Here is a 26,712-nt window from a genome sequence, read left to right as displayed (position 1 = left end):
GACAGTCTGATATTATCTTTCAGCTGCCTTCTAAACGTTCAGTGGCAGTTTAATGAGGTTTCTTCCTTCCATACATCTTAAAAGATCACTGCAGATGAAATGGAGCAGGTCTGTGTGTGCTTTTGCTGATAAATGTAAGAAAAGAGCGACAAAAAGCATTGTTTTTTTATAGTTTATTTGTCAAAAATTCAAGTTAAAACCAATGCTGCAGACATTTTTCATACCGATAACATTTCCAAACATTTTACAGACAATCTTACGGATTAATCAAGTTGAATAATAGGTGTTTTATGCAGGCCGGTTCATTTTTTCCAATATTATCAGCAAAGTTTAAAACTATTGGCAATAACAAATATACAGCTACCTAAAAAAAAAGGTTCTGCAGTTAAAGGCATCATAACACTTGCAACCTCTGAAAATAATTTTACAAAACCAAACAAGCCCAGATCAAGAGTGCTGATGTTCGGACAACACTGCCTCTCAGAGAGACTACATGACACTCAGATGCTCATCCATATTCTGTCAGCACATTGCAAAAGGATGCGAAACACATTAGAAGAATACGAGTGAGAGACAGAGACGGACAGACTGTCAGAGGGAGATTTATGGTGCGTCCAGCTGCTCCAAGAGAGTACGCCTCCTCTTCTCCAGCTCTCCTTCACTCAGCTCGCTTCCGGACGTATCCCATCCTCCCTGAGAGACAGACAGAGGAAATCGGATCACATCGGGGTGTGAGCGAATGAGAGAACACAAAAGAAAGCAGATATGATCGCTCTCAGATATGGTCGCTCACCTCCTCTTTTGTACTCTTTCTTTTGGGGGATTTCTGCTTGGATTCTCCACGTGACTTCGCTCTGGATTTGTCGTTCTCTTTATCCTTCTCTTTCTCTCTTCCTTTCCGCTCTTTCTCTCCTTCAGACTCTGAAGCCTGCCAAAAATAAACACGCGTAACATAATAGCCATTTAGAGTTATACACTTTATTGTTATTTAATGTTCGACTCACTGATTTGTGTCGTCTTTTCTTTCCCTTCTTCTTGTGTTTCTTCGATTTCTTGTAGCTCCTCTCTGTAAAGATCAAGATCAGATGATGGTCAGTGAGAGGCTGCTGTTAAACGCTCATGATGTATTCAGTATTGATGTGTTGTGCAGGACACTGATATCGATCCTATACGTCACTGACCAGATTCCCCAGAGGACGAGTGCTCGGATGGAGACTTAGAAGCGGAGAGTTTCTTCTTCTTCGAGTGATACTCATCCTCCTCTGACTCCGAGCCCTTCAGGGAACAGACACACAGGACACCGTTTAGGAGGATGAGTGAGAAGTGATGAAGAAGAAGAACAGAACGTGTCATCAAAACATTTCTGAAGACAGCATGCGCACGGCTACTTCAACAGCGGCGAGTGTGCGGGTATGAAAGGAGATGGCTGGACGAAGTACTCACTGATCGAGACCGGGAGCGTTTTCTGTGGTGTTTCTTTGATTTCTTGGAGTGTTTCTTAGTCTTTGAGTGATGATGTTGACACTCGTGCTGAAGAGACAGATCACAGACTTTAGCTTTTCAAGATTCATTTTCTCTTAGAAACCTCTATTTGAACAGATATGTGTGACAAGACAAACTGTACATGTGTTAAATGTGGTACACAGGCTTGTGATCAGCGGGAGACAAAAAAAAAAAAAAGCAGGAAAATCTGACCATGCCCCCCACACTTGTTATTTACAAATATACATGTAATCATATTAAAATATATAATCTTACTGTAATACATATTGTCCTGTAAACGTAAAAAGAAGCATTTAATAATCATGATGTATAATATAATTATTGTTATTATTAATATACTATTACTGCTATTAATGATTTTGAAATAAATCTTCTGCTCACCAAGGCTGCATTTATTTGATGAAAGAAGTAAAATCAGCAATATTGTGAAAAGTTATTACAAAATAAATAACGTTTTCAATTTGAATACATTATAAAATGTCATTTATTCCTGTGACGCAAAGCAGAATTTTCTCCAGATCTTTCAGAAATCATTACAATTTGATTTAATGCTCAAGAAACATTTCTGATTATTATCAATGTTGAAAAGGGTTGTAGTGCTTCATATTTTGTGTGGAAATTGGGATGCTTATTTTATATTAGGATTCTCTGATGAATAGAAAGTTGAACAAACAGCATGTATTTGCATTTTTCAGATATATTAACTACATTTATTAAATATTCATCTCTTGAAACATTTTAAATGTCTTCACTTTCCACTCACTTTAATGTATGATGAATAACATTATTAATTTCTCTTTCTTTTTTAAATCTTACCACAAATGTTTGAGTGGTATCATGGCTTCAAAAAAAAATGTTAGGCAGCAAAAACGTTTTTAATCATGGATAATAATAAACAATAAATGTTTCCCGAGCAGCAAATCAGCATATTAGAATGACTTGTGAAGGATCATGTGATGCAATCTTCTCTTCGTAAACAACAACAGATTTATAAACGATTCTAGTGATGAACATTGAGCTCCCAAATGCAAATTAAAGCGACAAAAACACAGCTGTGATTCGACACTAAAAAAAACACAGTACTGTGATGATTCACATGATTCAGGAGTCACAAGGGTGATGATTTTACGCCCCCCAAAATAAATAAATAAAACCACTGAATTCCAGCCTAGAGTCAATTCTTTTAAATATGAATCTGGTGGCTTTAAAAACTCTTGTAAAAACATTAATTATTCTTTCATACCTCTAGCACGTGCATGAAGTCTTTGAATATCCTCTTCCTCTCGGACTCCAGCGTGATGTCCTCAAACGCAGGCTCTTTCAGGAACCGCTCTCGCACCTGAGTCAGCATCCACAAACACCAGATCAGTGGAGGAAGATCATACAGTCTAGCTAACAGATACATTATATAGATGACTGAGATTTTGTTGTAATAGCATGACATACTCCCTCCCATGTGGCCTCAGGCTCTAGAGGGGGCGTGGCCTGTTTCAGCATGCTCTTAAACGCCGCCTCCTTCCTCTTCATCTTCCTGGCCTCTTCCTTCTCTCGCTCCCTCTCACGTGCTTCAGCCTTCTCCAGCAACTAAAATCACAGATTCAGCACAAACAGATCAAACACACTTTGGAGGACCACGTACACAAGACAGAATCCAAACCGAAGTCTTGCTTTTGTATTTGTGTATACATTTATTCATCAATTAATTCCTCTATTTTGCATTTCAGTGATTTTAATTCTTCTTCCTTTCCATTGTTTTTAACTTTCAGTTTCATAATTTGAGATTTTTTAAATGACGTTTGAAATTTATGATATATAAACTAGGGATGCAACGATACCATTTTTTCAGAACTGATCCGATCCCTAAAATTCGGAGTATCTGCCGATACCGATACAATCCGATACCATTACCGATACCTATATGTTTCTTTTAAATGTATAGCACAGTAATAAAAGCAGAAACATTTCATAGTTAGGACAGAACAAGAAAGACTATTAATAATCTTCGATGTCGCAGAAAAGTATTACTAAAGTGTAATATAGGAATAGCTTCAGAATTCTTGAAATACCGTGTTTTCCGGACTCTAAGTCACACTTTTTTTTCATAGTTTGGCTGGTCCTGCGACTTTATCATCAGGTGTGACTTATTTATCAAAATTAATTTGACATGAACCGAGAGAAATGAACCAAGAGACATGAACCAAGAGAAAACATTACCGTCTACAGCCGCGAGAGGGCGCTCTATGCTGCTCAATGCTCCTGTAGACTACACTAAACAATATAAAGCACCCTCTCATGGCTGTAGACGGTAATGTTTTCTCTTGGTTCTTGGTTCTAATTAAATGCGACTTATAGTCCAGTGCGACTTATATATGTTTTTTTTTCCTCATCATGACGTATTTTCGGACTGATGCGACTTATACTCAGGTGCGACTTATAGTCCGAAAAATATGGTATGTCCACGAAAACATTTTGGTGCTTTATAATTTTGTTGTGCCTTTCGTGGGGCTCAACAATAACACAATAGTATACGCACAATATCGGATTTGGATCGATCTCGTCTGTCCGATACCCGATCCACAGAAAATGCCAGTATCGGAGCCGATACCGATCCAGAGAATCGGATCGATGCATCCCTAATATAAACAGATATGGCCAACCAAAAACAATGACTATACGCTAAACTTTTATTTGTCTTTTTAAAAGCATATATTCCTTTCCTTATGCTCTTAACATATTGTAGTTCTTTTCATTCATCAAGTACACTACCTGTTTGGAAAGGTTTGTAATACTTAAGATATTTAAATGAAGCCTTCAAATGCAGTTAGTAAGCTAGTAATGGTTATAATGGTTATAAGCTGAAAACACTGTGGAAACCATGCATTTTTTTCAGGACTTTTTCATGAATAGAAAGTTCTAAAGAACAGCATTTCTTTGAAAAATCTTTTGTAACATTCTAAATGTATTTACTATCATTCTTGATCACTTCCGTTCAATTAAATTAACCCTTGCTAAATAAAAGTGTCATTCTGACCCCAAAGTTTTGAAGAGTATCGATTTCAACATTGATATTAATCAGAAATGTTTCTTCAGCAGTAAATCAGCATATTCGAATGATTTCTGAAGATCATGTGACACTTAAGACTGGAGTAATGATGCTGAAAATACAGCTTTATTATTACCACTCCCTTCTCTTGTCTATGTGGGACTAGTTTGTTACAGGCTTCTTAAGCATTATTTGTTGCTTCTAAATGTAACTGGGCATTTAATCACATTTTGGATCAATGTAATCTGAATAAAAGAATGAATAACAGCAAGGCAGTCTGCTTACACTGTTGAAGGCCAGTTTGATGTTCCCTGCATCCAGCGTTGTGGCACGTTTATCAGAACTGATCACCGAGCCAAACTCCTCAAAGCCTGTGTTGACCTCCACCAGTAAGCCCTTATCCTGCGCGCACACACACACACACACACACACACACACACACACACTTCATCAAGGGCTTCAGCACTGATCTGATGTCAAACACTGACCGTCACAGTCTCTCGCTCACCCTCAGGATGTCTTTAATGATTCTCTTCTCATCATGATAACGAGCTTTCAGATCCTCCACGTAAAACTTGAATAAGTCCAGAGGGGTGGAGCCTAAAAACACATGCAAAGCGTAGCACGAATGAGCAACTTATTTTTTTAATAAGAACAAAAACACAAATATCTAACAGAATTACATAATTATCATATACAATAAACAACACTCTGATAAGTAATGTAGTCTTAACCTGTTAACTGTCACCCGTCCACCCTGTGGGACGCCTACATTTACTTCACTATATTACAATTAAATCTAATCTAATCTTGACAAACTATATATCGTTGGAAAGGTCTAAGACTCCCAAATATATATTTCACCAATACTTTTTGTTAAAAATTATGTAGGAAAAGTAATCGATTAATGTATGACAAGAGTGCACCCTCAAAAATCTAAATTATAACTGGAGGTTTGACCTTTGTTTTAAAAACAAGACTTGTTTGTTGCATGTTTCTCGATCACATTTTAGAAATCATCAGAAATTATATATCCACTGAAAACTTAAAATCTAAAAATTCATCCTTTAAAGCTGCAGTAGGGAACTTTTGACGCTCTAGCGGTTAATAAACAGAACTGCTTGTGTCTTGTGGAAGAACATCATAGCCGGAACTACTTCTCACTGTTTATGTCTATGAAGAATCACAAAGGTACTGGGTTACTCCGCCGCAGTATCCCCGAAGCAATCTAAAATAGTCCGAATATAAACACTTATTATAGGTGTACCCTAGTGATTCAGGAAAAGCTAAAAACACGGTTTTGGAAAATGGATTCATGGTGTACTCGCTTATTATGTTCATTTTCCTATATTTTGAACACAAACAAAGTTACGGACCGCAGCTCTGATTGGTTATTTTTAACCGGGAGCGCATGACTTTCTGCAAATGGCAATAGGACCACTGGGAGGAGCCAGAGGAGCTTGATTTTTTTCACAGATTATCTGTCTCATATTCTACTGTCAGGACATAATGACAGGTTTAATAAATATGTAAAAAATATTTTTTTACAAAAGTTCCCTACAGCACCTTTAAAACCCATTTTAAAATCAGAACTTATATTACCATGAAAATAGTACATCAATATCTTGTTACAAAATATTTTCGTTCATAAATTATTCAAATTTAAGTTTGGATTGTGCACTACAAAGTCAATGTTCAAAAATGTGAGTGACAGTTAAGGGGTTAATCTTTTTTTTTTTTATTATTATTAGTCATGCAATTTGTATTTTGTTTTAGATGGCCCAAAATAAGAAATTCTGGACTGTTTTATGTGCTGAATTATCAAAGCCATGTTGAGTTCACAGACTGCACCAGTGAAATGGAGACAGCATCACAGAGGACAGGACCCTATTACATGTATGATTCATCAGCATCAAAGAGAGAGAGAGAGACCTGGCTGGCCCAGCATGTTGTTGAAGCGGATATCAGCGCTGACGGTTGGGTACATCTCCATCCAAGCAGACATGGAGTGCAGCTGCCCATGATCATGAAGCTCATCCAGGAATTTCTGAAACACACACGCTACACTTCACAAACATGTCAACACTCTTGTCCTTTAGTTAGTCTGCTTTAGCAGGCCTCACATTCTCAGAGACAATGTTTCTTAGCAAGCCACTGCTTTAGGGATGTTCATTTTAACTGGTTTATCGTTAACAGACCGTTAAGAGTTTTGTATGATTAATACAATCAGTTAAACGGTTTAAAAAGTCATTTATTTAGTTTCAGTAATTTATCAAAATATAAAAAAAAATTTTTGCTGCAATGTTAAAATATGCAATGCAACACACATAAAAAATATATTTTTAGAGAGAACAAAAAAAACGTGTAGATAAGTTGCATGCTATTTTAGCTTTGCTATTTTAGTTCCCCTAACTCCATAACAAATCCTTTCAATGAGCAGTAGCCTATTAAAAAAAAACTTTATAGCCTATAAGAAGCTATAGCAACAAAACGAATTAATTTAGGGTAAAACTAAAACATCAAGACAATCCGGGCGGTTCGGTGATAACACTTACCAGCACAGATTTTATTACACATTTAAACGGAGCAGTGTGTTTTCCCCATGTGTTTGACTGACTGTATTGTATTATGATAATGAACAGGCTGCATAACTGTGTTAACTGTGAGTGTGCATGCAGCGATCACTGGAGTTTCCCTTCTAACGTTGAAAGCAACTTCTAGTAGTCATAAAGATAATCGGAAGTGTAAACGGTTTGCTTTTATTTGTTTAGATTCACAACAAAATCTGTGTGTGTAAAATACAGTATTGTTCAAAATAATAGCAGTACAATGTGACTAACCAGAATAATCAAGGTTTTTCGTATATTTTTTTATTGCTACGTGGCAAACAAGTTACCAGTAGGTTCAGTAGATTCTCAGAAAACAAATGAGACCCAGCATTCATGATATGCACGCTCTTAAGGCTGTGCAATTGGGCAATTAGTTGAATTAGTTGAAAGGGGTGTGTTCAAAAAAATAGCAGTGTGGCATTCAATCACTGAGGTCATCAATTTTGTGAAGAAACAGGTGTGAATCAGGTGGCCCCTATTTAAGGATGAAGCCAACACTTGTTGAACATGCATTTGAAAGCTGAGGAAAATGGGTCGTTCAAGACATTGTTCAGAAGAACAGCGTACTTTGATTAAAAAGTTGATTAGAGAGGGGAAAACCTATAAGGAGGTGCAAAAAATGATAGGCTGTTCAGCTAAAATGATCTCCAATACCTTAAAATGGAGAGCAAAACCAGAGAGACGTGGAACAAAACGGAAGACAACCATCAAAATGGATAGAAGAATAACCAGAATGGCAAAGGCTCAGCCAATGATCACCTCCAGGATGATCAAAGACAGTCTGGAGTTACCTGTAAGTACTGTGACAGTTAGAAGACGTCTGTGTGAAGCTAATCTATTTTCAAGAATCCCCCGCAAAGTCCCTCTGTTAAAAAAAAGGCATGTGCAGAAGAGGTTACAATTTGCCAAAGAACACATCAACTGGCCTAAAGAGAAATGGAGGAACATTTTGTGGCCTGATGAGAGTAAAATTGTTCTTTTTGGGTCCAAGGGCCACAGGCAGTTTGTGAGACGACCCCCAAACTCTGAATTCAAGCCACAGTACACAGTGAAGACAGTGAAGCATGGAGGTGCAAGCATCATGATATGGGCATGTTTCTCCTACTATGGTGTTGGGCCTATTTATCGCATACCAGGGATCATGGATCAGTTTGCATATGTTAAAATACTTGAAGAGGTCATGTTGCCCTATGCTGAAGAGGACATGCCCTTGAAATGGTTGTTTCAACAAGACAATGACCCAAAACACACTAGTAAACGGGCAAAGTCTTGGTTCCAAACCAACAAAATTAATGTTATGGAGTGGCCAGCCCAATCTCCAGACCTTAATCCAATTGAGAACTTGTGGAGTGATATCAAAAATGCTGTTTCTGAAGCAAAACCAAGAAATGCGAATGAATTGTGGAATGTTGTTAAAGAATCATGGAGTGGAATAACAGCTGAGAGGTGCCACAAGTTGGTTGACTCCATGCCACACAGATGTCAAGCAGTTTTAAAAAACTGTGGTCATACAACTAAATATTAGTTTAGTGATTCACAGGATTGCTAAATCCCAGAAAAAAAAAAAATGTTTGTACAAAATAGTTTTGAGTTTGTACAGTCAAAGGTAGACACTGCTATTTTTTTGAACACACCCCTTTCAACTAATTGCCCAATTGCACAGCCTTAAGAGCGTGCATATCATGAATGCTGGGTCTTGTTTGTTTTCTGACAATCTACTGAACCTACTGGTAACTTGTTTGCCACGTAGCAATAAAAAATATACTAAAAACCTTGATTATTCTGGTTAGTCACATTGTACTGCTATTATTTTGAACAATACTGTAAGTCTAAAGAAAAATAGGATGCTGTTTTTTTGTCGTCTGTTTCCTTTCGCGCAGCACAAAAATGAACAAAATTAACCTTTATTATTCAAGTAAAAATATATTTCTTTTATAGGCCTATTAATTTGCTATATATAGCCTAGCTTTATCATGTTTTTCTCCGCACACAGAAGCGCTGCAGGTGCGTGATGTGGCATGAAGACCATATGAATATTGCTTTTTTGTGCATGTAAAATTACTCCCCCGGAAACAAATGTTAGTATGTAATTTTTAATGGGACACAGACACTTAAAATAATATTGTTGGTTAACGGTTAACGAGTCAGTTAACGAGCGTCAGTTAGGAAAAATAACCAAAATGAACATCCCTACGCAGGTTATAAAAATCCTGGCATAGTTTTGGTAGTCTAATATGTGTGATTTGATCCAAACCAGTATGCAATGGTGTCAGTAGATCTGTGTAGTGAAGAATTCAGCATCAGCTGTTGGTGTACGCAGTTTAAAAATACTTAATAAACTGCATTAGACCTTCCACTGATGCTTTATTCATGTATTTTGTTATTGATGCTTTAGCATTCACAATGATCTGCAAGACCCTAAACTCGGTCAAACAGCTGATATTCCAGCGTCAAGCTCCAATTAATCAGGGTGAGAGCTTTTCATATCAGAAAGCTGGACGTGTGATGCAGCGGACGAACCAGGCCCGAGTCACACGTGTGTGTGTGTCACCTGGAAAGACTCTCGGTTCTTGCGTTGTCTGCGTCTCTCTCGCAGCAGAGTCTTCTGTTTCTCTTCCTCTTCCTCTTTCTCAAGAGCACGGATGTGTTCCTCGAAACAGATCAGAGCATCTTCCTTGTCCATGTCTAACACACACACACACACACAAGAAGATGAAAGCTTCCTCTATATCAAACACATTATGCAGGTTAAAAGCATCATCATGTGGAGGTGGCAGTGTGTGTGTGTGTGTGTGTTCATACTCTGTAGCTCCTCATCTTCAGCAAAGGTGGGGTTATCCAGAAGGTACTGCTGGGCCTCAGACCACGTCGTTCTGTACGTCACATTGGCCATATTGTCCAAAATGTTCTTCAAAGCTTCCCAGTTCCTCTTCCGCAGCTGTTTGGCTTGTTCCTGAAAGTATTGAGCCATGATCATGACATAATATATGTATTTAAATGTTTATTTTATAATTAATCATTATTTAAGAGCAAACCACCAATACGACTTTAAATACTGGCGAATTCATGTTTTGAGTTATATATATATATATATATATATATATATATATATATATATATATATATATATAAATAAAGATGATTTTAAGAGCATGAAGATTTTTTGCACTGCTTATAAATGCCATTATTATCACGATTACTTTCAATTAAAGACATTTTCCCAAGAATGTTAGTGATGCAAAACAAAACCACATATAAAGGCATTATGGGCATCCAGAGAGAGACTCTTATACGTCTACATCAGAGACCACAAATCAAGTCAATTTTAAATTAAATGTAACTTTTCTTCGTTCTTTGTTTTATTGTATTAGTGGTCGGCAAATGTAAACAGCCTACTGTTCAACTAATGAGTTATATTACTTATCGTGGTTGCTAAAGTTTTATAATGATAATAAGCCACGATTGTTAGTAATTTCACGATGCTTCACACCTAACAACATCCCTTAATCACTCTAATGCACAGCCACATCTGATGGATTGCCTGCTAATTGAAGTTTGCATATTAAAATTGAAAGTGATATCAGCACTTAAATTGTAAAAAAGAAAAAAAAAAATAATAATAATAATAATAAAAATGAATTAGCAGGTTATTAGATTATTAGTGTAACACACATATATATATATATATATACACACACATATATATATATACACACACATATATATATATATATATATATATATATATATATATATATATATATATATATACACACACATATATATATATACACACACATATATATATATATATATACACACATATATATATATATACACACATATATATATATATATATATATATATACACACACATATATATATATATACACACATATATATATATATATATACACACATATATATATATATATATACACACATATATATATATGCAGTGATGAACAGAATCAGCTGATCAAACCTTCTCTTTCTTTGCTAAATAAAAGAGCACATCTTCATAGATCTCCTGCCGGTCTCTCTCGGGGACACATGACCACACCTCCTGATCTCCAAACATCTGCTCTGCTTTCCTGTACAAGACAAGAGGAACTTCTAATTAATAACAGAGTATCTCTGAGACAGGATGAAAAACAACACAGCTATTAAAGCCTGATTACAGGTCAGATTTACACGAATAGCATCATTTAACTCAGTGACCTGCCAACATGTCACCATCACAATGATGAAGTGATTTTAATTATCAGAGTAAGTGGAGGAGTGAAGTTCGACTGCTCTGAATCAATGACAGACAAACTCATTAACCCTGTTTATAGTGATATTGGATTAATAATGAGAGTGGTGCTGGAGCAAACCTCCACTAGATGCTGGACAGATGTGGAGCTTACCGGCTGCTCAGAGTATATTTGACTGTATTGCTAGGATGTTCAAATCTCCAACCCAAAGTATGAGGTCTACATTGAGATCTTTGTTATTTTTAAACAGGCACTGATTAAAGTTGTCATCCAACAGTTTTAAATCTCACTTGTATCGTGTGGTTGAGGTCATCTTCTCGTGGTTCTCCAGGAAGCGCTGGAAAGTCTCTTTAGACTCCTTGTATTTGATTCTGGCTTCTTCCTTTTCCTCTTTCTCTGTCTGGACCTTATAAGCATTGAACGCCTGTTTCTTTTCACTTAGCTTGGGCAGAGCACTGCACAAACACACACACACACACACACACACACACACACACACACACACAAGCGGTTCAGTGAAGAACAGCAGGGACACAGGCACAGGATGCAAATGCTATTAAATGCCATTAATGTTGTGTGCAGTATGTGGACACCTGTAACGAGGGTCGTTGATTATCAGCTTCATGGCCTGCTCCCATGATGCATTGGAGGAAACACCCTTTACTCACATAGAGGGAGAGATATGCAAATTTACTTTTCTTGTGACTCAATGCATGTTAAAAAAAAAAAAGCTCCATATGGCATCATCAAAACATAAAAAAAGAACATTTTTGGGGCGCCTGTCACACCTGCACTTTTCTTTGTTGTTCAGACCTATTCCAGCAGTCAGCATTAAGTGCCATATATCATTATAAACTGGAGAACTAGAAAATATAAGTCTAACTAATTTAAAGTCCCAATTGTCCTTTTGTTTTTTTTACGAATGAATGAAATTAAAGAATTTAAGAAAAACGCAATAATTGGGTGTTGTTGTTTTTTTTTTTTTTTTTTTTTTACTTTGTATGCAAACAGAAACAAAGGTTTGGATATTTTTCTTTAGTTTTACACTTTCAAATAAAATGTTGTTTACATATGACATTCCTCAGGCAAGTAATTACAATATTGTTATCTGTGCTTTTAAGTGAAAAACAGGCCTATTTCATGTACTAAAAATAGAGAGGTGTCCAAAAACTTTTAGGAGGTAAAGAAAATGTATATAATAACAAAACAAAAAAAAGTATGAACAATAAACAAGCTATGCAGCAAGCAGTAAAAACAATTCCACAAATTATTAAAAGTTATTAAATCTTCCCAGGAGGAAAGCAGCATAATTTCATTTAGATTTGCTAAAAAAAAAACTAATGTTGACGTCAAAAAACAGAAAGTTCTTGATCCATTCTGAGCGTGTGTCCTGTGAAGCGTGTGGTTTCACTCCAGTGTAATCACACTCACAGCAATTAAACAGTCGCAGCTCTCTCAGGAGCACTCGGTGAGCCAAATTAAAACGCACTAAATTTAGAAAGACCCAGCCGGAATATCAACACCTCCGTCCTCACTACAGGAGAGAGGGAGAGAGAGAAACAGAGAGAGAGAGAGAGAGAGAGAGATATTACCTTCTCTTTCAGCAGTTCTTTAAATGCCTGCTTTGCCTCCTCTTTTGTGTTCCACTTGTAAACCTTCTTCACCAGCTCAGGTCTCTCCTCCTTAGAAACATCATTACTGCAAATAAATGAACAACACATTTGATGTGCATGATGGTCACAGACTCCGATTTATTAGCTTTAGACTATAATCCAGTCTGAGGATATTAAACGTGTCTGATATATCTGCATGAGTTTGTTAAGGAACGATTTAAAGTCTGCTAGTGTATGATCCTCAGTCGGTCAGTGAATGATGGCCAGTTTCTCACATGTGAACATTACAGATGCCCATTATTTTAAGATCGATTTAGTTTGTAAAAGTGGTGTAATATACGTGTTGAGGGTTCATTACCTGGGTTGTGTCTCTATGCTGGGCGTGTCTTCAGTGGAGTTAACGGTGACATCACTGGTGACCTCAGCAACCGGAGCAGGAACGTGAGACGGCTGTTCCTCTGTGGCGACTGTCGCCATGGTAGCCTCCGTCTCAGCAACTGCTGCCACGGTAACAGACGACTCGCTCTGGGATGTAAGAGCAGGGATGGTGCCAGGAGCCACAACATCAGCCGTCCTTCACCACACACACACAGATTAACAATTATTATAGTCAGACAATCTTTCAATTTCTAAAAAGAAAAACTGTATGGAAATTATATATATATATTTTTTTTATGTAGCTTAATAAAATAAAGATTTCAGTAACACAAAACTCTGCATATGTGGCTTGATCAAGGTTTATATGTAAAAATACAAATAAAGGGTCTGAATCAAATGTCCATCATTTAATCGCTCAATTGAAATGGACTAATCTTTGATTTGAAGATGAAGAAAAGAGACATAAGGGTTTGGAATGACACGAGGGTAAGTAAATGATTTCTTTATGTTTGGGTGAACAAGCCCTTTCTGGTCTTAGTAAATAAAGCTGATGCTCACCCGTTTTCCTCTGCCTTTATCATCGCTGAAAAAAAGAGAAACAAAGTTCAACCATTTCCTCATGTGAGATTTGTGGATGTGTGTAGCAATGCTATTTATTCTGCACACTGACCCTCCAGGTCCTCCAGCTCTTTGGGTTTAGTCCAGCGAGACTCTTTGGTCTGGGAGTTGTAGTAATAGGGCTTGCCATTGTCGGACTTGTACTCTTTCCACGGGCATTTGGACAACATTTGCTGCAAAACACAAACTTCTTTAATTCTGTTTCAAAATACACAGATATTACATAACAAATGAGAATAACTCAGAAACTAAAGGATCTCATATGTTGTATTATATATAACATTTTGAATTATGTTTTATATTTCAACCTAGCTTAATGTACATTGCATTTTCCCATAAAGCCCTAAAAGGGCTGGCTCCTGAAAAACCTCCAAGGCCCGTAATCATATAGATTCTAAGAATCCTCTCAGAAAACTCTTAATTTAGCTTAAAAACTTTTACGTAGAAGTCTTAGCTTAAAAGCGATTCGGGACCGATCTGAGAGCAACTCTGAGTAAGGAAAAGACAAAAACTTTCATCTTAGTGCGGAGGCGGGGTTGACCCTGTTGCTATGTATGAAACAATCTTTTGAAGACTGTGATTGGTTGGTTGTCCAAGAAGGAAAAAAAGAGTGATTTTAGTATATAGAATAGTATAGTATAGGCTCTGTACTCTAGAATAGAATAGGCTCTATTCTAATTCTCACTTTGAATTTACATGCGTAATTTATCCTATTTGACCGTTCTCTCAAATACACACACACACACACACACACACACACACACACATTATATGTGTGTATATAAATCCTTTTTTTATTTACCATGCTTGTAATTTCCTACAAGGTATTTGATTGGCTTAGAATGATAAAAATTGTTCCACTCTTTCTAATTACAGTGATTGCTGTCCTATTTAAGTGGTGGTTTGAATGTTGGTTTTAATGTATCAAACATGGAATCAAAACCAAGAAGGGCGAAAAAGCCAAACTGGACAGAGGAACAGTGTTTACTGTTAGCCCAGTTAGTGGATGAACACAAGGCCATTCTTAAAGGAAAATTTTGGCCGAGAGTCATAGCAAGGGACAAGAAGCAGACATGGGAGCGTATAGCACAAACTATTAACGGTCCATTCCCCCTGCTTATGCGCACCTATAAGCCTGCTATATTCATAAATGCAGTTTTTTGAGCCTGTAAGGTGTGAATGTCCAGTGGAAACTAAATGAACTGCGACACAATAAGACGTTCTGAAAGTGCTGTAATTGTTTGTGTGATCACTCTGCTTACAGAAGGTTGTGACAGACCCAAATCATCACTATTGCATTGTTGCATTTTCCCAGTTGCAAAATATCGTAATGTAGTAATTACTTTAAAGGGGGGGTGAAATGCTATTTCATGCATACTGAGTTTTTTTACACTGTTAAAGAGTTGGATTCCCATGCTAAACATGGACAAAGTTTCAAAAATTAAGTTGTACGTTTGAAGGACTATTTCTGTACCAAAAATACTCCTTCCGGTTTGTCACAAGTTTCGGAAAGTTTTTTTCGAGTATAGCTCTGTGTGACGTTAGATGGAGCGGAATTTCCTTATATGGGTCCTAGGGCACTTCTCCCGGAAGAGCGCGCGCTCCCGTATAGCAGAGCACTGAGAGGCTGAGCACAGACCTTCACTGATCAGAGCGAGAGCGTCGCGAAATGTCACAAAAGAAGTGTATTTTTGGTTGCCAGGGCAAGACAACCCTGCACAGATTACCCAAAAAAAAAAAAAAAACAGCATTAAGGGACCAGTGGATGGAGTTTATTTTTACAGAGCATCAACGGAGTTGTGCAAGTGTTTTTGTTTGTTCCCTGCATTTCGAAGATGCTTGTTTTACAAACAAGGCCCAGTTTGACGACGGATTTGCGTATCGTTTATTTCTTAAGGATGATGCAATCCCAACGAAAAAGGGTCACGATCGTGTGTTGGAACTGCAGGCGGTGAGTAAAACTGCTTAAAATATCTCTGCCTCCTTGTTAGTGTGTCCGCCTTCCATGCCGGAGGCCCGGGTTCGAGCCCCACTCGGAGCGAGTCGTTGCTGCTGCTGCTCTCGTTCAGTTTCAGCCTCGGGATCTGATTCTGGATCATAAATAAACGGCTGAATCTGACTGTTAGCCATGGTTTATTTTGGATGTTTTTTTCTTCACGGTAATGTCACAGCTTCCAAACGCTCTCAACGCAAAAGCCTACTGGCGCTCGTGATTCTTTAGCTCCGCCCACACGTCACGCCTCCAGCCGGCCGTGTTTTTCCAGGAAAAAATCGGTACAGACTATCTTTCTCTTATGAATATAATAAAACTAAAGACTTTAGTTATGAAGGATGCAGTACTACTCTATAGGTACTCAAGATTAACAGGATATTGAGTGAAAACGAGCGCATTTCACCCCCCCTTTAATTTATATATTAAATTATAAATTATTATATAATCTATACCGTCTTATTAACTCACTGTCATCCATTGTCTACAACACATTTCTTCTGCCTATGTCTCTCTGCCATTTTCTCCTCTGCTAAAGAAACTCTTAAGCCTCTTAAAAGTCCTCATCTGTGCTCCTAACAAGTTTGACCTTAAGACCTCTTTTAAGGGTTAAGATGATTTCTGAATTACTTTTTTCTTTACTAGGATTTTTTCTTTAAGTTTAAGAGTAAACGCCCACATTTCTAAGAATTTTCTTAGAATTTTGTCACTAGGAGCTACTTTTTGCATTAAGATTCTTTATGAATACGGGCCCAGGACCTGATCTTATAGAGCCCTACTTCTTAAAAATAGCTGCTGATTGTGTATTACAGCCTCTAACGTACCTTTTTAATCTTACTTTAGAGAGCAATACTATTCCCAAAATATGGAAATCTGCAATTGTTTGTCCATTATTGAAAGGGGGTGACCCGTCAAATTTAAATAATTACAGGCCAATTTCTAATTTGTCTGTTTTGGCCAAAACGCTTGAATCCCTGGTGAGTGATCAGATGAAAGACTTCTTGCATGTACAGGACATTTTATCCTCAGTTCAGTCAGGTTTTAGAAAAAACATAGTACCATCACAGCTGCAATGAAGGTGATAAATGACATCTCTGTTGCTCTTGACAAAAAGCAGCACTGTGTAGCACTTTTTATCGATTTGTCAAAAGCTTTTGACGCGGTTGATCATGATGTTTTAAATATTAGGCTTCTTAATTCGGGGTTTTCAGAGAATACGGTCTCTTGGTTCTCAAACTATCTTATTGACAGAACCCAGTGCATTAAGTATGATGGTGTTCAATTGGGTATTTTACCAATCCTTAAAGGGGTTCCACAAGGCTGTGTTAGGCCCTCTTTTATTTACTATTTATATAAATAACCTTAATCGGCATGTGTCTGATGCAAACTTTCATTTTTATGCAGATGACACAGTTATTTACTGCTGTGCACCCTCTCTTAAACAAGCCATTGCACATTTACAGAATGCCTTCACTGTGGTCCAAAACACGTTGCTACAGTTGAAACTTGTGCTTAATGCAGAAAAAACAAATGTATGCTCTTCACGGGCACTCGGAATAGACCACTGAATGTTCCTTCAGTGATTACTCTTGACGGATGTAAAATACAGACTGTTACAACTCATAAGGATCTTGGTATTGTTATTGATGATTGCCTGTCATTTAAGCCTCATGTTCACTGTCTAGTGAGAAAGTTGAGGCTAAAATTGGGTTTTTACTTTTTAAATAAGCTGTGTTTTTCTTTTAATGTTAAAAAACAGTTAGTGGCATCCACTTTTTTTTATCTGTGCTGGACTATGGTGAAATATTATATATGCATTCATCTGCTCAATGCCTTCAAATGATTGACGCAGCCTATCATGCATCGTTGAGACCTATTACTAATTGTAAAGCTCGCAGCCACCACTGTGAGCTGTACTCTCGTGTAGGATGGTCTGCTCTGGCCACACGGAGGCTTTGTCATTGGTACATATTTATATATAAGGCTATTCTTGGTGTGCTTCCATCCTATTTATGTTCACTTCTTATGAAAAAAAGTGCTGGTGATTACTCTCTCCGTTCTCAGGCTGTTGTCTTGTTTTCTGTCCCACATGTCAGTACTGAGCTGGGTAAAAAGGCCTTTGTTTATTCTGCTCCCTTTACATGGAATTTGCTGCAGAACAACTTAAAACTTAGTAAATTGATTCCTTTGAGTGTTTTTAAGCTAAGAATGAGATGTTTTGAGTTGGACTCCCTCACATGTCAATGTTTTTAATTGAGATTTCATTGTAAGTGCATAATTGGCTTTCAAATTGTTTCTATTTATTTATTTGTTTTTATTTTCATGTTTTTTTGTGTCTTTGTACATATGTAATGATGTGATGTAATTCAGCTGCCTATCTTGGCCAGGTCTCCCTTGCAAAAGAGATTTTTAATCTCAATGGGCTTCTCCTGGTTAAATAAAGGATAAATAAAAAATAAACAAAAATAAAAAAAATAAACTTATTTTATTTAAAAACATTTAAAATTCAAATTCAATTCAAATAATTATTAGTTTGGTTCAGCAATTTGTGTGGTATAAACTACTATATGCATCTAAAAACAAAACATAAACAAGATTCTTTAAACACCTTAAATATGCCTAAAAGTCATAACCTCCTGAATGAACAGTAATGTTGGCAGAAGAAATATGATTTGTGCAAGGAAGAAGCAAGAAGGATGTGTTGACCTTTTTTTTTGTTTTTACCTCTGCAGGCGATTTGAGTTCATCTGGCTTCTCCCAGGTGGATTGTTTGGTCTCGGTGTTGTAGTAATATGTTTTTCCATCCAGGGATTTGTGCTCGGTCCATACTGACTTCTGCAGGAGACATCATGAACAATTCACTCAGTACATCATTAGTGTCTAGTCATCGCTAGTCATTTCATCAGCCACATCCTGCAGTCGCTAGTGAAGTAGTAGAAAACAATAGTACACACCGGCTAATTACATCCATAACATTCATCAGGGATGCAAAATTAATCAAATTTGTAATCGAGATTACAATTACAGATGACACAATTAGGTAATTGTTCAAAGTCCACCTATGTTATTCTGAGTGCTTAAGATGTGTTTTTTTTTTCTTCTACAGGTTATCTTAAGGGGTTTCCATAGTTTTCATTTTAGTGTTAGTATAAAAAAAAAAAAAAAAAATTATTATTAAAGATTTTTTTTTTTTTTTTTTGTCGTGCAGCCCTAGCATTCATAGTTGAATTCTTCCGTAGGAATGGGAACTGTAAATAATTGAATTACCAATTCTGCTTCTAAACCTCATTTTAAAGCATAATTATCACAAAAATCTAAACTCACCAACAAACAAGTTGTTCCAAACCTGTTTGAGTTTGCTGCTTCTGTTGAACACAAAAGTAGATATTTTGAAGACTGTTTGTAACCAAACAGTTGCTGGTAGCCATTGATTTCCATAATATGAAAAAAATTAAATAAAAAATACTAAGTCCATGGTGACTCAAAACTGTAAGGTTACAAACATTCTTCAAAATATATCTTGTGTTCAATATATACAGGTTTAGAACAACTGATACAATTTGTGTGTCTATGTGTGTTTTTTTTTTTTTTATATATACACACACACACACACACACACACACACACACACACACACAAACAAACAAACATACTTTAAGCTGTACTGTAATTTCAGGCATATATAGCATTTATGACCGATAATAACTGTTGTTTCTTGCCTTTTTCAGCTGTTCATCAGATGAAGACTCAGTAGATATGGAGCTCTAGGAGGAAAGATAATCCATGAAGAAAAAAAAAAAAATACAAAGTATAATCCTAACTAAACAATATTAACAATAATATGATTTTTGTTCTTACGGTTGTTCCAGGAGCAGCTGGTGCTAAAACAGAACAAACCCAAAGATTAAATTTAGAAATATTACATCAACAATATGATTTTCACCCCAAACTATTTAATTTCTCACCTGCAGACTCCACTGGACTCACACCAGGCTGGAAAGGACATAAAGAAAAACAAGGTTTCATTACAAAAAGTAAACCATTCAATGGAATAAGCTCATTTACATTTAGCAGATGCTTTTATCCAAAGTGATTTACAAATGAGGACAGTTAGGTTAACACAGTACACGTAGCATGGGATTTTAAATAATATAATAAATAAAAAGAAAACAGATAGAATAAAAAAAGAATAGAGCAAGCTAGTGTTAGAGGTCTTTATTTTTTATAATTGTATAAAACTAGAATACAAAAAGATTAGAAAGGTAGTTTGATCTTTTTTCAGACACATAAGTCTGAAGTAATGAATTTAGGTAAAGGGCTGCAGAGCCAGTGGTGGTTTGTGTGTGATATCTTTTAAAGGACTTATCATCCAAGAAAGTCCTGTCAATAATTGTTGGATTTCAATCAGTCAATGAGCAGATCTATCAGAGCTGACTTCATTAGCAGCCTCCTTACCTCAAATTACAGGAAAGGGAAATGACATGGTGACTGACAGCTCCTGGAGCCTCTGATCAGATGTCTTCATCTACAGCTCAAAGTCTGGCACTAATTATTACTGATGCTATCAATATTTAATATGCTTAACTAACGACAGGCTGTTTGATGCTTAATATAGCTGATTAAATAAAGCAGATCTTAATCACAACTGAGGAGGTGTGTTAAAATAAAGAAGTGCACACGTATGGTTCGTTTGTTTTATATACACACACACAGAACGGAAACCGTGTCCTTTCATCCGTGTTCATTAGTGACGTAATGCTTTGAAACACAAATGAATTAAGCCACTCTGATTGAACTGGCCTGATTCATGTTACTGCTCAGATAGGACTCCACTATCCACACTTTATACACCATCACATCAAGAACTGCTCACAGCTAATGTGTAGGTACTGTCTTCCTTTCAGAAATACATTTAAAATGCAGACATTGAGTGAGTCATATCATACACTTTAGCATTAAATATTGTAATGTTAGTCATTTTGGTATTGGTATTCTGCTCAACCTAGTTTTTAACTGCCCCATCCATCAGTAATAGCCTCTTTGCAAAACTGAATTACACTGTGACTGAAATAAAATGTATCATACCATTTAAAAGTTTTTATAATGCTTTAACTCAGCAAAGTACACTGAATAAATATAAACAGCGCTTTCAGAAATCAGGACTTTTGGGATTCAATAAAGAAGTGCATGTAAACATAACTAATGCATGTTCTTTTTGGACCAAGTTCTGAAGGTTACAGTATGTTTGCTTGCTTTCTGATGATCGCTTTATTTACATTGCCTTTATTAAAGTCTAACTAAAACTGAATAGTTACCAAGTGTGCTAATGCAGGGAAGGAGACGTACAGCATCAAACTGAAATAAATTAGCAGAGCAAGCTGATCTCTTCCGCTACTATCATTCGTGTCACATGGGTAAGTGCTATATAAAATGGTGTTGATTCTAAATTGGGACATTTTCCCACTTTGCAGTGTGTTCATTAGGGTTATTCATGTGAGGGTCTATATTTAACCGGCGCTGGAGGAGTAGTGTGATATACCGGCTAGCTTACCGGTCCCGTAGGCTGGATTGATGCAGCTGGAAGTCCGGGGGGCATCATCATTCCTGGCATCATTGGTGTCAACATGGCTGGCATCTAAGAAAAGAGTTTCATGAAAAATTAATATGAACTGCTAATTTCCCTCCTACATTGCAAAGGGGAGAACAAGGTGTGAGCTGAGGGGTGTAAAGCACATCCTGAGCTCCGTAGTCAAAAACATCCACTAACACACCATTCATCCCATCCTATCACACACACACACACACACACACACAGATGGAGCATCAGGTCCAATAAGACAACACTATAGCAATCATATCAATGATTTTTATGTCTATATTCATGTTCAAATTGATGCTTTTCTCTCATTTCCATATTAGGGTGAATTACATGAAATTCCCCAAAATGTTCTGAATGATTTGTAACCCCTTTACTATGGTCTATAAATATGACAGGCACATTAATTTGTGGGATTCACACAATAACTATAAATACTAAATGGTAATGGAGTCTTAAAGGTGCAATAGGAGATCTTTGAAAATGCTAACTTTAGCCTGATAGCACTGAATGCGAATGTCCCCCCCTCTCTGCAATCGCCGTCCAAAGCCACGCCCCCTGAACGCATTTATGATCACAGACCAGAATACCAGAGACAACCTTACTACAATAGGCTACATCAGTGAAATAAACCCCTGCTCAGGGAGTAGACAACAATGAACACTGTGTAGAGATTATTTCGATTGGAACACAGTTCATTCATGTCAAGTGTGACATGCAAAATATGTGCACGAGCACTGGAATTGGGAACCACTGGGCTATACCATCTGTCATTAACCAGCGAGAAAACTTTAAAATAACTATAATACCAGGAAGGAAGACCAGATTGTTGATGTTTGTCTGCCTTTCTTGCTCTGTCTACACAGCGTGCATGAATGTGCTAATAACGTATTCTGTCTGAGCAAACACTGAGCGCAGAGGTATGCAGATACATACGTTGACAAGCAGGTAAATTGCTAGGACCGAGTATTTTGATTGGACGTGTTTCTTGGTCCTACGCCTTCCACAGAATATATAAATACAGATAAATACATTTTAACACTTAACTTAATGATTGCTATCTGGATGTGAAGAGACCTTTCAACCAGTATAACAAAATATGTTTCTGAAGACAATCACCTATTGCACCTTTAAGGTCCATTCACACAAAGAACGACAAATATATCTGTATTAACATCCACAACAATGAATGTCATTTGCCCACTGTGATATTAAATCATTTTGTCTGTGTGCTGTATGTAAAATGAGTGTTACCCTGGCTTTATTTGAAACAATGCAACAAAATTGCCCTGTTGGTTACAGTGTTTACTTCCTTTATAATTGTATTTTTCTTAAATATTTATTTATTTGTGAATAATACTTTCTAATCGAAAGTATGTTTATGTTACACATGTAGTTTTTAATCAATTGTAAAATGATTTCAAATTTCTTAAATATTATTAATAATATATATATTTTTTTTTTTTTACAAATTTTATCTAAAAAAAAAAAAAAAAAAAAAAAAAAAAAGTCCAAAAAACGATATCAGTCGACCACTAGTCGATATTGTTTTAGCTGTGGTGGTGTAGATTTTCCTATTCTCAATAAATCAGAATCATACATTTTTGACAACAGCAGTGAATTTGATCAGAAGAGCAGGGGTCTCATTTATAAAAGTTGTGTATACTTAAAAAGGGAATTGAAGTATGCATACACTATTTTCCACGCACATATTGGGATTATTTAGCAATATAAACTTGATGGAAATATGTATGGACACCATGCGTACAAACTCTTTATACTGGAGTGAGAAAAGTAATGAATGACATGATTTAAACTTGGATTTTTCCAATAATTACTGAATTAACATTAAAACACATTACTTTCGTCACATTAAAACGTGTCAGATTTTAGTTCATTAAATATTCTCTGTAGTAATATGTACAGTCTAGCTCTTCAAAATTTCAGATAACGATTATTTGTGGCACAAAAATTAGTTAACCAATTGGCAAATCACTCCAATTCTATATCACTGTAAAAATAACTAAATCATTATTTAAATCAGCAACCACCAAACTTCAAATTATTAGGTAAAATCTGACTCACAACAATCTCATGTCACAATCTTTGTCCAAATTTGCATACTCCCAGAGAATTTACTACAGCTGATGAAGAACTTACTTTGACCATTAATATGACTACCATCCAATACAAAGTTAATCCACTAACATACAATGTCAGCCGTGCCGTGTTTCTGTTCATACAGAAAAGACTACTTTGCATGTGTGAATCACCGTGTCCATATGCTACCATGTACAAACCTGATTTAAAGTGAAAGTGACGTGACATATGGCCTAGTTTGGTGACCCATACTCAGAATTCGTGCTCTGCTTTTAACCCATCCAAAGTTCCAAAGAGTCCGACTCTCAAACCATAAGGCCAAGACTTCCCCGGTCCCCGATTTAAAAACACTGCATCCTTTCAAAGCAAAATCTGACTGCCATACACAGTTTACAATTAGCTCTCACCTGTCCTATGGGTGGAGCTCCCATCGGGGGTATCATGGGGGGCATTATTCCTGGGGGCATGGGGGCCATGCTGGGCGGCCTCTGGCCCATGGGTGGCATTCCCATTGGAGGGAAGTGAGGCGGGATTCCTGGTGGCCCCATCTTTGAAAACAAAACAAAAATTCAAGGCATGAATTAAGGTGAACATAACCAAGTATGAGCAAAGAGACAGAGAGAGAGAGAGAGAGAGAGAGAGATGGCTTTACAGTAAAGACTTTCCAACACCAACTTACAAAGGACGGAGGGATTCCTGAAGGTGGTACACCAGGAAAAGGTGATGCCTGATTGGGGCCACTATTAGCATCAGTCGAAGACTGTTATGAACAAGAGAGTCCATTACAGTAACCACTACAGCTCTGATAAAGATGCTGCACATCACTGATTGTGTGTGTAATGAGGTTTTCACAAATCTGATATCAGATTGTCATATCCAAGCTTACTTGCATGAGCAGAACTATCAGTTTCAGATGTTTTCCTAAATAGTTCACTCAAACCAACTAGCGTAACTTTAAGGAAATTAATACATATTTCTTGTGTATAGCAAACCAGTTATTTCTAATCGTATTGCCCTTAACAAGCCAAGCAATTGATAACTCAACCATCAAATGCTATCATCAGAGTTTGACAAATCAAAAGTTCCCTCTCACTTTCATCGGGGATAGATCAACTAACGTTATCAGTCGCCGATTATCAATAAAAACTCAAATTTATACTAGTCATTGTGATGGACTTCATATCCTTTAGTCTAATACAGCCTCATCAACATCAGTGCAGTCTGTTATAGGAAACGAATGATCATAAACAAACTGCTTACAAGCATAAATGTTTCACACAATCAGATATTTAACACGACTAATACATGTACATTAAAAATCACAATAATCCAAACTCTCATTCAAACACTCGTTAGCTTTAGCTTTAGCATCAGTCACTGATTCACATTAGCTTACAAGCTAATCAACATTTATTTTGTCTAGAATCTACTCATTACTTCACTACAAGTCTTTAATCCAAGCGAGTAAACCGTTCATTGTTAATATGTGTCAACTGTAAATGCTAGAAGATGCCAATTTGGTGTTTATGTTGATAAACTGTCTGTTTTTTGGACTCACCATGATGACTGAACGTGTAGCGGCTTCGGCCCTCCGCGAGACAAAAACCTACGCTCTGATTGGCTGCTGTGTGCCGGGTTCAAACTACAGCAGGCGTGTTTCAAGTGCAACAACACTGGGTAGGACGTGCGCATATCCTAGGTCGAATCGCAGAAAATAAAAACACTGGATAGCTGCGCGAGAAATACGCAGATCTGAAGCCTGAGTACAAAGCGACATTTGATAGCGATGATGAGCTGTCATGTTAATTGTGTGATAAACAACAGTAATAAAGTAATAGAGCAATAAAGTAAATAAACAATAAAAACATGTAACTTAAATATTATTAGACATTTTATGAAATACTTTGATTATACATATTATTATTTAATTTGTTTATACCTATTTCAATACCTAATGCAGTGAGTCGTTGAATTTATATCCTGTGATAATGCGTTGTATTTATTTACAATGAATGGATACAAAACATTTTAATTAAAATAATAATAATTTATTATACAATATGCATGTATTTAACTCATACATCCTAATGCTCACAATAGAATGGCATCCTAGCAGTGGCACTGCATAGTCTGTACATTTTAAATAAATGCACGACTGCTAAAAGACAACTGTTGGATGATGAAGTTTTGTAGGCCAAAACCTGTATATTAGTTAGCATTCTAGCACTTACACTTTCATCATCCTGAAGTCAGTGGTGTTTTGAATAGGTGTGAAGGTGGATGTCTTAAATAATGTCTGTGGTCAACACAACATACTTAAAAATACATTAGTAGTAATGTTTTTTTTTTTTTTTATTTCTTTTGTCTGGACTATACAGGTTGTCTGGGACATTAAAAGTCAAACAGGTAAACTCACTCACACACTAGTCACTTTTCACAGCCACTTTCACTCTCACTCTCTGGGAAAATGATAAATAAAAACTGAAAGAGTTAAAAGTTAAAACTTAAAGTGATACTCCACCCCAAAATGAAAAGTTTGTCATTAATCACTTACCCCCATGTCGTTCCAAACCCGTAAAAGCTTTCTTCATCTTCTGAACAAAATGTAAGATATTTTGGATGAAAACCCGGAGGCTTGTGTTACCCTGTCAAGGTCCAGAAAAGTATGAAAGACATTATCATAATAGTCCATCTGCCATCAGTGGTTTAACCGTAATGTTATGAAACAAGAATACTTTTTGTACGTGAAGAAAAATTAAGATTTAATTCAACAATATGTCTCCTCTGTGTCACTCCGCATCACCGTAGCACCATTTTGGAGGATATCCGCTGAACGCAAGCAGTGAATGCTCTTCTGTTTCAGCCACGCTGCACGGATGCGCTGTTTTCTTTTAAATCAAAGCATACATACATGCAGAAAACTCATCCTTGTGTTGTGGCTGACACAGAAGATTGTAAGCTGAGGAAACAAATTGTTGAATAAAGTCGTCATTTTTGTTTTCTTT

At 36.7% G+C, this 26,712-nt stretch overlaps 1 protein-coding gene across 2 annotated transcripts; it reads right to left on the bottom strand.

Annotated features, from left to right (window-relative positions):
- Nucleotides 1–158: 158 nt before the first annotated feature.
- LOC113053507 (pre-mRNA-processing factor 40 homolog A-like) lies at nt 159–25,400 on the bottom strand. Of its 2 annotated transcripts, XM_026218608.1 has the most exons (27): nt 25,266–25,368; nt 24,387–24,467; nt 24,115–24,255; nt 21,563–21,646; nt 19,977–20,004; nt 19,870–19,892; nt 19,731–19,775; nt 18,736–18,846; nt 14,074–14,194; nt 13,962–13,986; nt 13,384–13,599; nt 13,005–13,110; nt 12,006–12,070; nt 11,703–11,867; nt 11,142–11,250; nt 9,958–10,108; nt 9,707–9,840; nt 6,479–6,593; nt 5,055–5,146; nt 4,832–4,948; nt 2,950–3,087; nt 2,747–2,842; nt 1,444–1,530; nt 1,182–1,275; nt 1,005–1,066; nt 794–928; nt 159–693 (listed from the first exon to the last, which is right to left on the bottom strand). In XM_026218608.1, the coding sequence occupies exons 1-27, from the start codon at nt 25,266–25,268 to the stop codon at nt 604–606; spliced, it is 2,634 nt and encodes an 877-aa protein (XP_026074393.1). In that variant the 5' UTR covers nt 25,269–25,368; the 3' UTR covers nt 159–603. The 2 variants fall into 2 exon arrangements, with proteins under 2 accessions (XP_026074393.1, XP_026074394.1); XM_026218609.1 differs by lacking the exon at nt 24,387–24,467 and having other exon boundaries at nt 25,266–25,400.
- Between the last annotated feature and the right edge of the window lie 1,312 nt (nt 25,401–26,712).

Source organism: Carassius auratus, chromosome 34, assembly GCF_003368295.1.
Source record: "Carassius auratus strain Wakin chromosome 34, ASM336829v1, whole genome shotgun sequence".
Lineage (NCBI taxonomy): Eukaryota > Metazoa > Chordata > Actinopteri > Cypriniformes > Cyprinidae > Carassius > Carassius auratus.
The sequence above is the reverse complement of the archived record's forward strand: the minus strand, read 5'-3'. Positions and strand labels throughout refer to the sequence as shown.